A 13,038-nucleotide genomic window follows, 5' to 3' on the forward strand; every position below is an offset into this window, starting at 1 on the left:
GTAGCAATAATACAGCCATTAGCAGCAAGAAGTGTGGTTGAATGAATATGTATGAAAGGTTAATTTCTTAAGATGCTGCAGTTCTGTGACAGACGTAAGCGGCTGTGCTTGCATCTCAGGTTTGCTGAGATGGGAGTTCGTTTCGTTGTGGGAAGCTCAGAAATTTCTTGAGGAACCTATTAAGAGAATTTTAGGTGAGTTGTTTGGTCAGATATTTCTGTACGGATGGAAATGTTTGATATTACTTGGATTTGGAAGTCTTTCTCTAAGCTGGGGTTCTGTTGTGTTTAGTCAAGCGTAACACTAACACTGGGTGTCATAGTGAATTGTGGCAGGGCCACCAAGTCCTGTTGGGCAGAAAGCTTTCGCCAGTGACATGAAATGAAGCAGAACACCCAGAGTGTAAGCGGGTTGGTCTGCTGCCCCTGGAGTGTCCATGGTTTGCTGCTTGCTGGTCGTGGCATGCTCTGGGCATGCAGCCCTGCTGGCTGAGCGGAAGGAACAGAGCAGCCTCAGCTCACAGGGCTCGCAGGCCTCAGAGCTAGCGGAGCTCTGGAAATGGCATGTGCTGATATGGTGATAAATGAGAGCCTGTTGTGTCTTACTGGAGTCAGTTCCTTTGGCCTTTTGAAGTAAAAAATGGGTCTGACATCAGTAACAAAATACTGACGTGGCATCTTTTGTTTCTGAGCAGCAATATTTCCTTTCAGCTAATGATTGACTCCCACCTCAGCTGTAGAACATCTTTCTCTGCTTTGCAGAGAACTAAAAAGTCAAGGAAAAAAGAGGGGTGATAACTTTCCCTCAAGCGAGTTTAACATAAAGTTTTTAAAAGAGGAAGGAAATAGAGGGGTTGCTTGAACAAATGGTGAGTAAGAAATATTAGAGACAACTTGTAGCATTCAGATCCTTGTTGAATCCAGAGGTGGGGTAAACTGATACAAACACTGACATCACTGTAGGGCCATCAGTCTGTGTTGTCTTAGGCCTGCCTTCACTTCCAGGCATCTCAGTGCCTAAGAAGGCTCTAACCCCAAGTCATTCAAAGCTGTGGAGGAGAGGCCCTCATTTATTCCACCTCTTTGTGCCCTTGAGGGACGTCGGGGCCTGCATCACTCCGTGCCCTGTGGTCCCTCCATGCAGAGGCCTGGGCACGCGCATGGCCAGCTCTTCCTACTAACATGAAACTCCTGAACGAATGAGGCCTTTGGCTGTTAAATCAAAGTCATGTTACACGGTAGCACAGAATCCTAATGAAGGAAACCATGGGAAATTTACGACTCCAGGGCCTCAGCTGCCAGTCATCCTTCCTTGCTCGTGCCAACTAGAAGTACCAAAGTTGTCAAAATAAATTACGATTAAAAGGGGAGATGTCACAGCAGGTTATTCGGCTTTGTGGAATATTTTGCAATGCTATACATCATAAAAGTTAGTCTTTCAAATGCCAGACATCTACTTTCATTATCATTATTACAGAGTAAACCTTAAATACTAAATGGCAAGCAGAAAGCACAGGTTTAATTTTGTACTCAAACATCCCTTCTAAAAACAAGGGAAAAAAGAAGTGACTCTAGCATTAAGAAAGTTTTATGCAGTTCTCCTCAGAATAAATAACTGTAGCCAAGTGAAAATTGTGAGACCGTGTTAGATTTGAACTACAGGTTGTGATGTTGGTCCCAGTGGGAGCGTGAGAGGTATGAGAGAGGAGAGCTGATTGATGTAGTGTTTTTTTCTTTTTTTCTCCCTAGAATTTTATTCCTTTGCTTAAACTAGATACTTAAGTTTCTGAAGTGCTGTCATTTTATGCTACATTGACCACTAAACTTGAAATGGGAGAAGTTTGATTTTTGGAGTTAAAATAGATGCATAATGTCAGGAATCATCTGGGATTTCAGCTACTTAAAGAAATTATTTATACTCTTGAGTATGAAGAATAACAGCATGGAATATATAGACTGAATAATTTGGGGTTTGTGTGACACATCAGCAGTATATTTAAGAAATTCTGTAGAAAGTTCTGGATAGTTTTGTGTCTATTTATGAAGCATGAGACAGTAAAGGTGATGTTTCTTACATACTTACACCAGAAGTTCAGCTCATATGTATACTGTAAGACTTGATGGTTGACTGAAGAACTGCTAGGGTTTTGATATTGGAAAATGCAGTTTTAAAAAAAAAAAAGTATTAGACTAAAAAAATCCAGTGGTCCAGCTATAGCACCTCATTAAATTGTCTGAAAATAACCTTTTTCATTGCATAGGATATTTTCAGAAGAGTTTTATAGGTTTTCATAAACCCTTAGACAGATGAAAACGGCGAAGTCTTCTTTAAAGGATTAAAAACTGTTGTGTATGTGGGGATGGTGATCTTCTGTAGGTCCTTCAGTAGATAAGTTCTCGTGAAATGTGTGGCATACACTTTTTCTTGTTGGTCTGATCAAGGGAAAGCTGGAATTGGCATCCCTCATATTTTCTATGTTAAAACAAATGAAAAATGGTTTGGATTTTTAAGTATCTTAAGTTTTTCTTGTGAGCTCTAAAGAACAATACTACGACAACAAAACAGTTTGCTCTTCATGAACTTCCATGAAGAGAAGAAAGTATGATGAGGTAGAAAGCACAAGTATATTGCTCTTTACAAAGCACTTAAGTTGAAAATTGGGTATATTTGAAATTGAAAGCACAACTTTTTTCATACATAGCAGTTTTGCTAAAGCTAGAGATGAACAAGCATTTGTCCCATTCACAGAGTGAATCTTTGTCACAAAAGCCTCAAGGTGACCACACTCAAAAAGATTAATCTTAAATACAATTTTAAAATCACCTGTGTGAATTTTTTCTAGTTTTGAACTTTAGCACTGAAAACTATTTAATGCATGCCCCCCCCCCAAAAAAAAGAAGTAAAAACTTCCAAATGCAAAAAAACCCCACCAAAATAAGGTTTTAAATACTTGTGTTTTATAGATGTATGTTAGATTACAGTCCTAAACTGGGAAGATATGACTGCTTTTGGCACATTCAACACTGATGTAGTCTCTATCTAGCAGTTTGAATATAGCTCTGAGGCTCAAAATCTTCTATTTTCAGGCATTTTCAGTCTCTATTCGGAACCTACCAATCTATGAGTCCGTTGTATAGCAAAAGGTAATAATAGGCAGCTGGGATCATTCCCAGATACTCTACTGAATCTTCAAAGGCAAAAAGCTTTTCTAGCAGTATTTGATGCACCCACTCAATGATCTATGAAAAAAAAATTAGGCAGTTTTACAATTTGCTTTTAACTTGTCCATTTGCTAAAGTAGCTGTTGTTTCAGCCTACTGAATTTATTTCTTTTAGCCAAGAACAGCAGCTGGTTGTTTCTTTCCACACAAAAGTTTAAGAAAAGTAATAATGTTCGTTGTTTCATTGTTTTTGCTCTGTCCCACACATTCCTCCCAGGCCATGCAAGAGAGAAATAACTCAATAGAGCACAGAACATAAAGGCTTTTTTCCCCCCATTTCTTTAATGCAGAAACTCCAGTATTTGTTTCTAAGGCAAAGCCATCTTTGTGTGAAAGACCATTGCGGATGTAGGGCTGAGCAGACCACTGGCAGTTCCTTGCCTCTGAGGAAGGATGTGGAATTAATTCCTGGCGTTCTAGTCTCAGTTGTCTGAATTTCCCTTGTGGCCTCAAGTCTGAAAAACGTATAATACTTTGCAAGCAAGCTTATGTTAAAAAGAATCCAACATGCTGAATAGAAGCTAGCGTCTGGGGAAATGTGTCTCTAAACTAGCAAATGTCTGTGTGTGTGATGGGCCAAATGGCTTGGCTTGTCAAGGTTTTGTGTGAAATTCATCCCAATAATACCTTCCACAAGTAAGTCTTGGAGCTTCATTTATTCATATTTGACAAGAATTTTGGAACTATTCAACTTTTTGAAATGTTATCACCTATTTTTCTTAAGCTTTTCAAGCTTATCTTTATCTTATCTTTATCTTTATCCTGAAATATTATATGGATGAGAGCAGGTGAAATGCAAGGAACATTAAAAATAATAAAATAAACACATGAATGTTTTATGGTGTGTTTGTTAGTCATGATAGGAAAGGGTAGAAGTTATAGTAATACCATACATTTCCCATAATTATGCTTTTTCAGAGACAAATGCATGCTTTAATGAACACATCAAACGTGCATTAAAGTTGCACAACCATTAACTGTTTGTTAATATTAAAGGACCAGCTGCAAGTGAAAACTAGAAATACTTACTGAAGTCAATTACTTCAGGGCTTCCCAAGAGTTAGATGCTTTTTTTTCAGGTGTATCTGATGAATGTTAGAATCCCCAAATCATTGGAGTGGCAATGAACACATTTATTACCATCTCTTTAATGTACTTTCACAGTTTAAAGTTTTCTCCTGTGGCAGTTTAGAGAAAAAATTGAATGCCAAAGAGGTTGTTTGTAAAATACAAAGTACCCCTGCAGGACTGCTCTCTGGCAGCACAATTTTGCAAATATCGTATGCATCCTTTTTCCAGGCATGTCAGAAATTCTGAAAAAGTATATTCAAGCTCACCGTGGGGGAAAAAAAAATCACTTTCCTTTTAATTGCGTGGTTGTGGTGTTTTATTGCTGAGTGTAAACTGCTCGGTTTTTCTTCTGCTGTTGCAGTCTTTTCTGTAGGTAGTTGTTTTTACATTTGTACAGCGTATTCTCTGCATGTCCAAGCACAACCTTTGCAAAAGTAAAGTTTGACAATTTGAAACAACCCATAGAAAAGATAATCCACACTTCAGTGATGATTTCATAGTCCTCTAAAACATACAGTGGAAAATCACCAGGATTTGGCATTTTAGTGAGAATCAGGAAAGCAACTTTTTTCTTCTTATTGATGTTTAAACTGCTATTCGCTGAGTTCTCTAAGTTTTATTTAAGGGAGATCTGGGATGGCTGCTGCTTTCAGAATATCTCACAAATGGACGGCATTGAGCATTAGAGTCTAACTTTGGAAGCTGCTTTTACATTAAGGGCTTGATTAAATAGATGACAGTAAAGATTAGCAACATGTACCATGCTAGGAATCTCGAGGATGCTTCTACTTCATAGCCTCTGTTAAAACTCAGTGCTGTTCAAATAACACAGCAGAAATTTTAGGTGTAATGTTTTTCTGTAATAAGGCCATATAAACCAACCAAGCAGAAACATTTTCCTTCCCTGCGCTTAATTCCAAGGCCATAGCATGACAGCAGCCACACAGAATACATAAAACTTAGCATTTTCTCAGTGAAATTTTCATTGGAAATATTATGATCACAGAAAATTTTTAATGACTCTTGGGAGTGACCAAAGCAAGCTTTTTGGAAGTAAATTCATGTCCTTTTTTTTTTTTTTTTTTAAATGAAGGACAGAGTTGTGTATGTATGCAAGTGCACTGTATTAAGACCAGAAAAGGAATGTAAGTTCCACAGCAAAGGAACATCCTGCATGGTCTCACTCAGCAGAATTATGCTGAAACACTTCCATTTCAAGCTACAATGAAAGAGATAGATAGGAAAAAATATTGCTTTACACCCTTAATGAAAGGCAGGGAGAAGATTACTTCTGGCAATCTGTTTGGGAGGTACCTTGAAATAGCCATTTGAATATACCACAAACACTACCCAAATATTGCATAAAGACATTTTATTATGAATGCAGTGTATATATAGGTTTTTGTTTTGTTTTTAGTCTGAAGTGCTTATACAAACAGACCCGTATCAGCTGAATGACAGTTAGTTTGCAGGGCATGATACCGGTTGAACACCCTTCAGCTCCAAAGCTTTGCTAAAGTTAATCTCTTGAGCTTTAGCGGTACCCTTGGTGAGCTTCAGAAATCGAATACATCCTTTAAAACGGATATTAGTGGTCAGCCCAAACTGGGTCACACCATCTGAGGGAGGGAAAAAAAGGGAAAAGGAATTAGATAAGTTTGAGCTGATACTTCAGTTTGTTCTACAACAGTCCTGCCAAAGAACAAATGTCCCCAGTGATATATATATATAAACTTAATGTTTTATTTGCTCTACGTAATCTAATATTCCCAAAAAGTGACAAACATTATGAGTGAATATGATAAACCCTTAATGTAGTAGTAAATCCAGTCTTCTTTCCTTTTCCTGTCCTAGCGTGACAGTGGCAGAATCTGAGGACGTTTAAACTGCCATTGTAAACTATATAAATCAGGAAAATAGGTAAATGAAACAAAATGGCCAAATGACAGTTTGTTACCTACAAGTGGTGTATGATACATACATGCTCATCCTGCCAACTTCTAAGGTATTTATCCACAACATAACAGAGGAAAAGGGATAAAAAAAAAAAAAAGGCCAAAAGTGGTGCAATTTTCATTAGCTCTAGTATCTTGAGAAAGTCATTTCCTCAACCATGTGCTTCAGCTGTCATATAAAGAACAGTTTTCAAACACTCTCCTTTTCTTTCTTCTTGCTTACTCTTTACATATATGTGCTATATATATATTACGTATATATATAAATTATGTATATAAAGTGCTCTTTATCATATTGATAAACATTCTTTGGAACCACTCTGATGGAAGGGGTGAGAAGTCAGCCCGTTAGCACCTCAGCACTCTTGTCACTTCTGTTTCCAACCAATGGAGATAAAAAACAAAAGCCACAAGACTTTGCTATCACCCTGGCTGGATGGCGTTTAATACTGCTACATCATTAGGGCTGCAGGGAGACCTGTTCTGAACAAAGGAGGGAACTATCTTACTGTGAATGGACAGTGATAGAAGTGAGGGTTGGTTTGACTGGAACACTGAAAATCTTTATCTCAATTGCTTGAAATTCATGGCTGAACTTGTCTCTCATTTCTTCCAAGTGAAAAAGTGCCTACAGGGATGCACTCCAGTACATATCTATGTGATTGATACAACTAAGGTTTGCAGAAATACTTTATGCTGGTACGGACTGGCTGGCCATAGCATTGTAGTATTTCACATAGGATGTGTTTCCACTAGTTCAAGCAACCTGTGCGTCCTTGAATAGGGAAGAGTAGTAGTAGATGAGTAACGGTTTCTATGGATAGCCAGTAATTGACATCCTTGCTCAGTCTCTGGCACTATCTCCTAAAATCATGTAGGAATTTACTTAAGAGGAGTCTTCCCCTATTGATCTCAGTTTGCTCTAGAACAGACACACATTGCAAACTTAGTTCTTTTGTTTGCCAACTAGAGGAAAACTTTATTGTAAATACAACAGAATTGACAGTTTGCAAACACTTTATCTGTGTTTTCAGAAAGCAAACTGCTATTAGACAAGCCTGTTGATTTCCTCTGAACAGATCAGCTAGCATTCATTGTCAGCATAACAAAAGATGAAGCTAGCTGCAGAGCTCAGCCCAGTTCTGGATCCTGTTCAATTACCTCTGCTAGAAACAAGATATTTTAAGGACTTCCAGACTACTGAGTAGGAAATTTTGATCAGTTTCTTTTTTCTTAGTTACTGCAGGGTCACTAGACTCCAGAGTGAAAACATTCATCAGGAAAAGGTGTTCTCTCACCTCTGTGCAAGCTGTTGTCCACATTCCTCAATTCCTCATATTTTACATGCTCATTTACACACAGTGCCTTGCCTCCTCAAGGGTATGTATGCATTCTTTCAGTAAATTTAAGTTGCCAAACACTGTTACTAATGATTATTAAAAAAGAAAGTTTTAACAGGGAGGCTGTGTGCATTGTGAGCAGCAGAAGGCAGAAAGTTTGCCTGCTCCTCTGTGACAGCATCTCCATCTGAGACTGGGCAGGGGGGACTGGTGAGAATCCTGTAGTGCTGCAGAACTTCTAATTCTGAAATGCAGCTGGATGCAGAAAAAAGCATCCATGCCAAGTGATACAAACTTAGGTATTCTTATCCACCAACTTTAGCATACTAGTCCTAATTGCATTTACAATGTTACCAAGGCTGCGTTGCTAGAGCACAAGTAAAGCATTACTTGTGCCTTAATGCTTACCAGGATATCCTCCAACAAAGACAGGGTCGTTAGTGTCTGCTGAGGTCGAGGCTCTGTTTGGACTGTTACCATCCACTTGTGTGTCATCTACAGTCAGCTCTAAACGGTGTTTGATCTTGTTTGCAACAACCTTGTGCCACTGCCCATCACACAATCTGTTTGGTGCATCAGGCTCATAGATAGCAGAGAATCGGCCTGCACCATTGTCAACATGAAACATCACCTGAAAAGCATGACATCAAAGTGAGATATTTCTCAAAACAGTTACACAGTTCTTTTCTTTATATGTTTGTGTATTTAAAATCAACACACTCAGACTGCACACTCTAAAGCTCGGATTTAATAACATTCTGTGTCAATTGCTGTCCTTCTGCATAGTCTCAGGGAGGGTCTTCATCATGTCACTCATATAAATGAATGGAAATGTGCAAACCTGTTGTATAGTTTGTTATTTTTTCTTTTTTGTCTTAGTTTTTGAGTCCCCTTTCTATGCACTCTCTAAACAGCTCCTCATAATAATAGAATACTAACTGGTTTACCAGGCTGAAATAAAAGATACACATAGGAAACCAGTGTTATTAATGATGAAGGCTTTCCTCAAAATGTTTCCTGTTCAAATTTAGGTATGGATGTTGCACTTTTGGGAAAGTCAAGTGTTACAGAATTTTTTAGAATATGTTTGTAAAAGTGTAAGAACCTCTGGATGTATGGAAAGTGGCAAGTCCTGATATTGACTGATATATCTTGAGATTGGAGTATTAAGTTTGCATTCAAAAAGTCTTTGAAAGGATGCTTTTTAAAAATAATATTTACAAAGAGTTAAAACTGCTTTCTACTTACTTTTCCATCCACTAATTCGATGCCAAGCCCATCCATTTTCTGGCTGCTTACTCCTAGGAGCACACCATTCATCTGTGTTGTGCGGAATTCAAATTCCACTAGCAGATCTGTTCCCACTCTGTATGCACCAACTTGGAGAGAAAATGGAAAGTGTAATAAAATGAAGAAAGGTACTTAATTATATTATTCCTAATAATCACACAGTGCATTGCCAGTAATGCAAGGTAGTTACCTTGTATAACTTAGCATTATTAATGCACTCCATTTCATTTGAAATCATGTAAGAAACAGTTATGGTGGCTGCACTTTGTGTGAGACCTTGCTAGAAAGTCATACATTCCATCCCTAGGCAAGATAATTAAAAATTATAAGTGGGATTTTCATGTTCTGGTCTCACTTTGCCTCCAGTCAACAGGAGTTAGGTAGAACTGGACATTTTTGAAAACAGTGTCTCCTCTTTTTTTGTTCTTTGCCTATCAGGAAAATTGCTGTTTGCTACCTGTTTTGGCAAAGCCTGTTCCATCGAAGTACGTTCCTTTCTGGGCCGTGACAAAGCACTTTCCAACGTTGAAGCTTGAAGTTGGGTTATCCAGGTCAACAGGTGATTCTGTCATTTTAAAACTTCTGATGCAGCCGTCAATGCTATAGGTGACCTGCAGTCCATATTTCAAACAAAATGTATAACTTTGCAAAGCAAACTGAAATGCTTAGAATAAAGGCCTACATTTTGTCACTAAAAAGTACCTTTTCTTTGCTGGTTTTATGGAGCTGAATAATACTCTAATTTTATGTCGTTAATCCTTAATATCTGATTATAATTGGTATCTAATCTCAATCACGCTGAGGAGGAATTACATTACTTTTCAGAGATGTGATCTGAGTCACATCTATCTGGCTTAATGGGGGACATAAAATAATACACTGCATAATGAAACATAGCAAATTACATCAGCAATGCAGGAATTTAATGGCCTATACTTTACCTTTTTAATTGACTAGGTTATGGGGTTTGCAAGTAGACAAAGATACTGGATATAGTTCTCTGGCTGCTGGTAATTTTATGAGGGCTTTTTTTCTCCTCCTTTTAATCACTTTACTGTGGGTGTACATGGTAAGACTGAGCTAATGGATTTAGGCACTTACTGAAATGAACTGTGCCTCTACATAAAAGTTGTTGGCCATACATATTTTCTCATATAATCTTCTATAGGGCCAGCGACCATTCTGACAATGGCCACACCAGTGACCAGAGAGCTGGGTGGAGGCAGGGGATGTGCTCAGGTATATGGGTGCTTCAGTGCTGGGTACCAAACTGCAGCGCCAGCTTGGCTTCTGCACAGAGCGCACCTTTTTGTGACTGCGGGTGGGTGGCATGGGCACGCTGAAGCTGATGATATGAGTGAGATCCTGCCTGGGGGTCAGGAGTGAGGGGCTGCCCAAGTCCCATCCCAGTGGGACCTCTGGAAGCCATTGGCATCTTCCTCTCTATGAACTACCCTAGAGCTCTCCTTCCCAAGGTATGAAGATGCTACTTTTTGGTTCTCAGCTTTATATAGAGGCCTAACTTAGTGTCAGGAAAGTTTATCCCTGATAACAGTGGGAGAGAGGAAAATGATAAATATGCACTTTTAAGGAAGAAAAAGAAGACATATTCATAAGCAATGCAATACAAAAGAGCAAAATAAAAATCAGTTCATATAGTACAGTGAAAAAATATGTATAAATACAGAAAGAAGAAAGGAACACCTGCAGATGGAAGTCTTGATTCTGCATACAACCTTCTGTAATAATATCCTGCCTAGCAATTTGAAAGATTTTCTAAAACCACCTCTTAAAAAACCATCCCTTTCCTTGTAAATCAAAGCTGCATGTAGTGTGGTATATATATCTTATTACTACTAAACAAACCTGTACAAAGTTTTCATGGAAATTTCAGAAATATCAGTGAATATATTCAGCTCCGAGCTGAGTATATTCTTTATAAATCTTTATGTATTGCTTTTCTGTCAGATTTTTCAAAGACACTTTTTTCTAAGTGAAAATCATCTTCAAATCAACATTATGTTATCAGAAAAACCCCATACCACAAAACAATTCTTACCATCTTCACTGTGAAATTCAATCATAGAAATGCAAGATTTGTAGACAACTTGATAACATCCTCTAACTTCAAAATTTCAGTTTCCCAGTAGAAAAGCAAACTTGGTTATACTTTAGTATGCTAACAGGCTATATAAATTATTTTGCTGGAAGTAGAGTTTGGCGTGCTTAAAATGTGACATCTGTTGATGTCAAACAAGTAGGTATCAGTCTTCTGGTAGGAAGCCAGTCCACCTACCACTACATACTAGACTAGTGTCTAAAGAGGTTGATGTCTGTTTAGCGGAAAGCCCGAACTAAGATAATACATGCTTTCAACTTTACTTCAGAGTCTTTGCATGAAGCCTACAACAGAATATTCTATTAATACATCATGAGATGTATTTTACTGGGAATGATTGAAAGGCAAGCACTGATTTTTACCTTCTGTGAATGACATCTGAAGTCACAGCTTCATTAAATCCTAAAGCACTTAAGACTGTCAGAATCTGACATGACTGTTATTGCCAGACTGAGCCATTTATCTGCTTGGGTTCCCTCTATTACTTCTGACATGAGCAATAGGTAAGGATTTAGTGTTACCTTTCTCTTCAGATTAGTATTCGTAAATTGCAGTTGCATTTCAAAGAACATAATTTGATAGCATTAGGAATTATATTTTTGGGTAGCTATGTATGCTTTTGGTTTTCAGTGCCTCAGATCTGGTTAGATAAATCCATATGGTCTGGGTGAGGGAATACAGTGTTCCTATTTAATCCTAGAGTTTCTAGGCCAAAATGATATTAACTTCTGTTTGCCAAGATATCTTTCATGTCACCATGAAAGCTGGGCATTTAGGCTGAAACAGTGATAAATATGCACATTTGAGGACAACAGAGTTTTCATGGTCTTCAAATACTTTCTCTCCTAAGCTAGCAATAACAGCACAAACCCAATTACTACAGTAAGCAGCAGTACTAGTGAGTACTTAGGGGTAGTTTTGGCTTCTACTGCTTCTCTTAGGAGATGCTTTTCCTGTTTATTACCTTTCACTGCAAGATGGATTACAGCCAAGAGAAAAGGCAAGCGATATTCAGGAATTTATGCTCTGGCTGTGTAGTAATCCAAGTGGATGCAAGTATATGGATATTTCTACTTTTCCGTAACAATAGCTGTTTGCTGTTCCTAGTTCTTTACATTAACTGGGTTCTGAGTCAGATCCTCCCACTGAAAGGAGTTAGTGTACCTTCAGTAAGATCCATTTTATCAATATTCAGGAGCAGTCTAGGGAAAAAGCAAAACAAAACTGGGAAGATAACAGTACCAATTGAGACATACTTAAGGAGTGTATAATAACTTAGTTAAACTTGCTTACCGGACCAATTCTTCTAGTTGTGTAGTTAATGGGTAATCCTCCAACATATAGCATCCCTACAACATCCAATATATCAGCCTTTTTGGGGCTAACAGTACTGTTTGAAACGCCATCTACTATGAGGTTTCCTTCTTGCTTGGTTCGAATGATTTTTATCTAAAAGGAAATGCAAATGTAATACAATTACAGACAGTTTCCTGAAAACAAAGTGTTTTACATATTGTAACAAGCCTTACAGTCTAAAATTTATAACAATAAGTGAGAAAGTAGTGGTAATCAGAAGTACTTGGCTAGCAGTTATGGATAGTGTCCATGGAACAGAGTTCCTGTGCAAAGTTTTGTGCAAACCTATGTCTGCCTTTTAATTAGATTTGGGTCAGGAGGCATCATGACTACTACTTATCAGAACTATTGAAAGGACACGGGGTTCCTTTTGAAAGAGAAATTATTACTATCATAGGCACACTGTAATATTCTTTTTCCTAGAATCAGATAGTAATGTTAAGTACTGGTAACAGTACATGCTGAATGTTAGTGTCACCTGTTGCAAACCTTTATTACAGAACATTTGCAGACATTATTGAGTTTACTATTCCACTAGTTTGGATGTGCCTCAGATTATAGTTCAGGCTAGGGTAAATATAATACCAGCTATGTTTGTAAGGCTTCTGTTCAGACAAATGGACTGTGAATCACATGGAGGACGTGCAATTGCTGCACAGTTGATGAAAATCTACCCTAACAAATGT

The 13,038-nt window shown here is 38.0% G+C and overlaps 1 protein-coding gene across 1 annotated transcript in view; it reads right to left on the reverse strand.

Moving 5' to 3' along the window:
* Positions 1-5,647: 5,647 nt before the first annotated feature.
* Positions 5,648-13,038, reverse strand: part of LAMA2 (laminin subunit alpha 2) — a 380,764-nt gene continuing 373,373 nt past the window's right edge. Inside the window, exons 62-66 of the mRNA XM_066993195.1 lie at positions 12,290-12,445; positions 9,335-9,488; positions 8,836-8,966; positions 7,996-8,218; positions 5,648-5,911 (exon numbers count right to left, since the gene is read on the reverse strand). Coding sequence (XP_066849296.1) covers positions 5,754-5,911; positions 7,996-8,218; positions 8,836-8,966; positions 9,335-9,488; positions 12,290-12,445 — 822 coding nt within the window. The 3' untranslated portion in view covers positions 5,648-5,753. The remainder of the gene's footprint in view (positions 5,912-7,995; positions 8,219-8,835; positions 8,967-9,334; positions 9,489-12,289; positions 12,446-13,038) is intronic.

Source organism: Anser cygnoides, chromosome 3, assembly GCF_040182565.1.
Source record: "Anser cygnoides isolate HZ-2024a breed goose chromosome 3, Taihu_goose_T2T_genome, whole genome shotgun sequence".
Classification (NCBI taxonomy): Eukaryota; Metazoa; Chordata; class Aves; order Anseriformes; family Anatidae; genus Anser; species Anser cygnoides.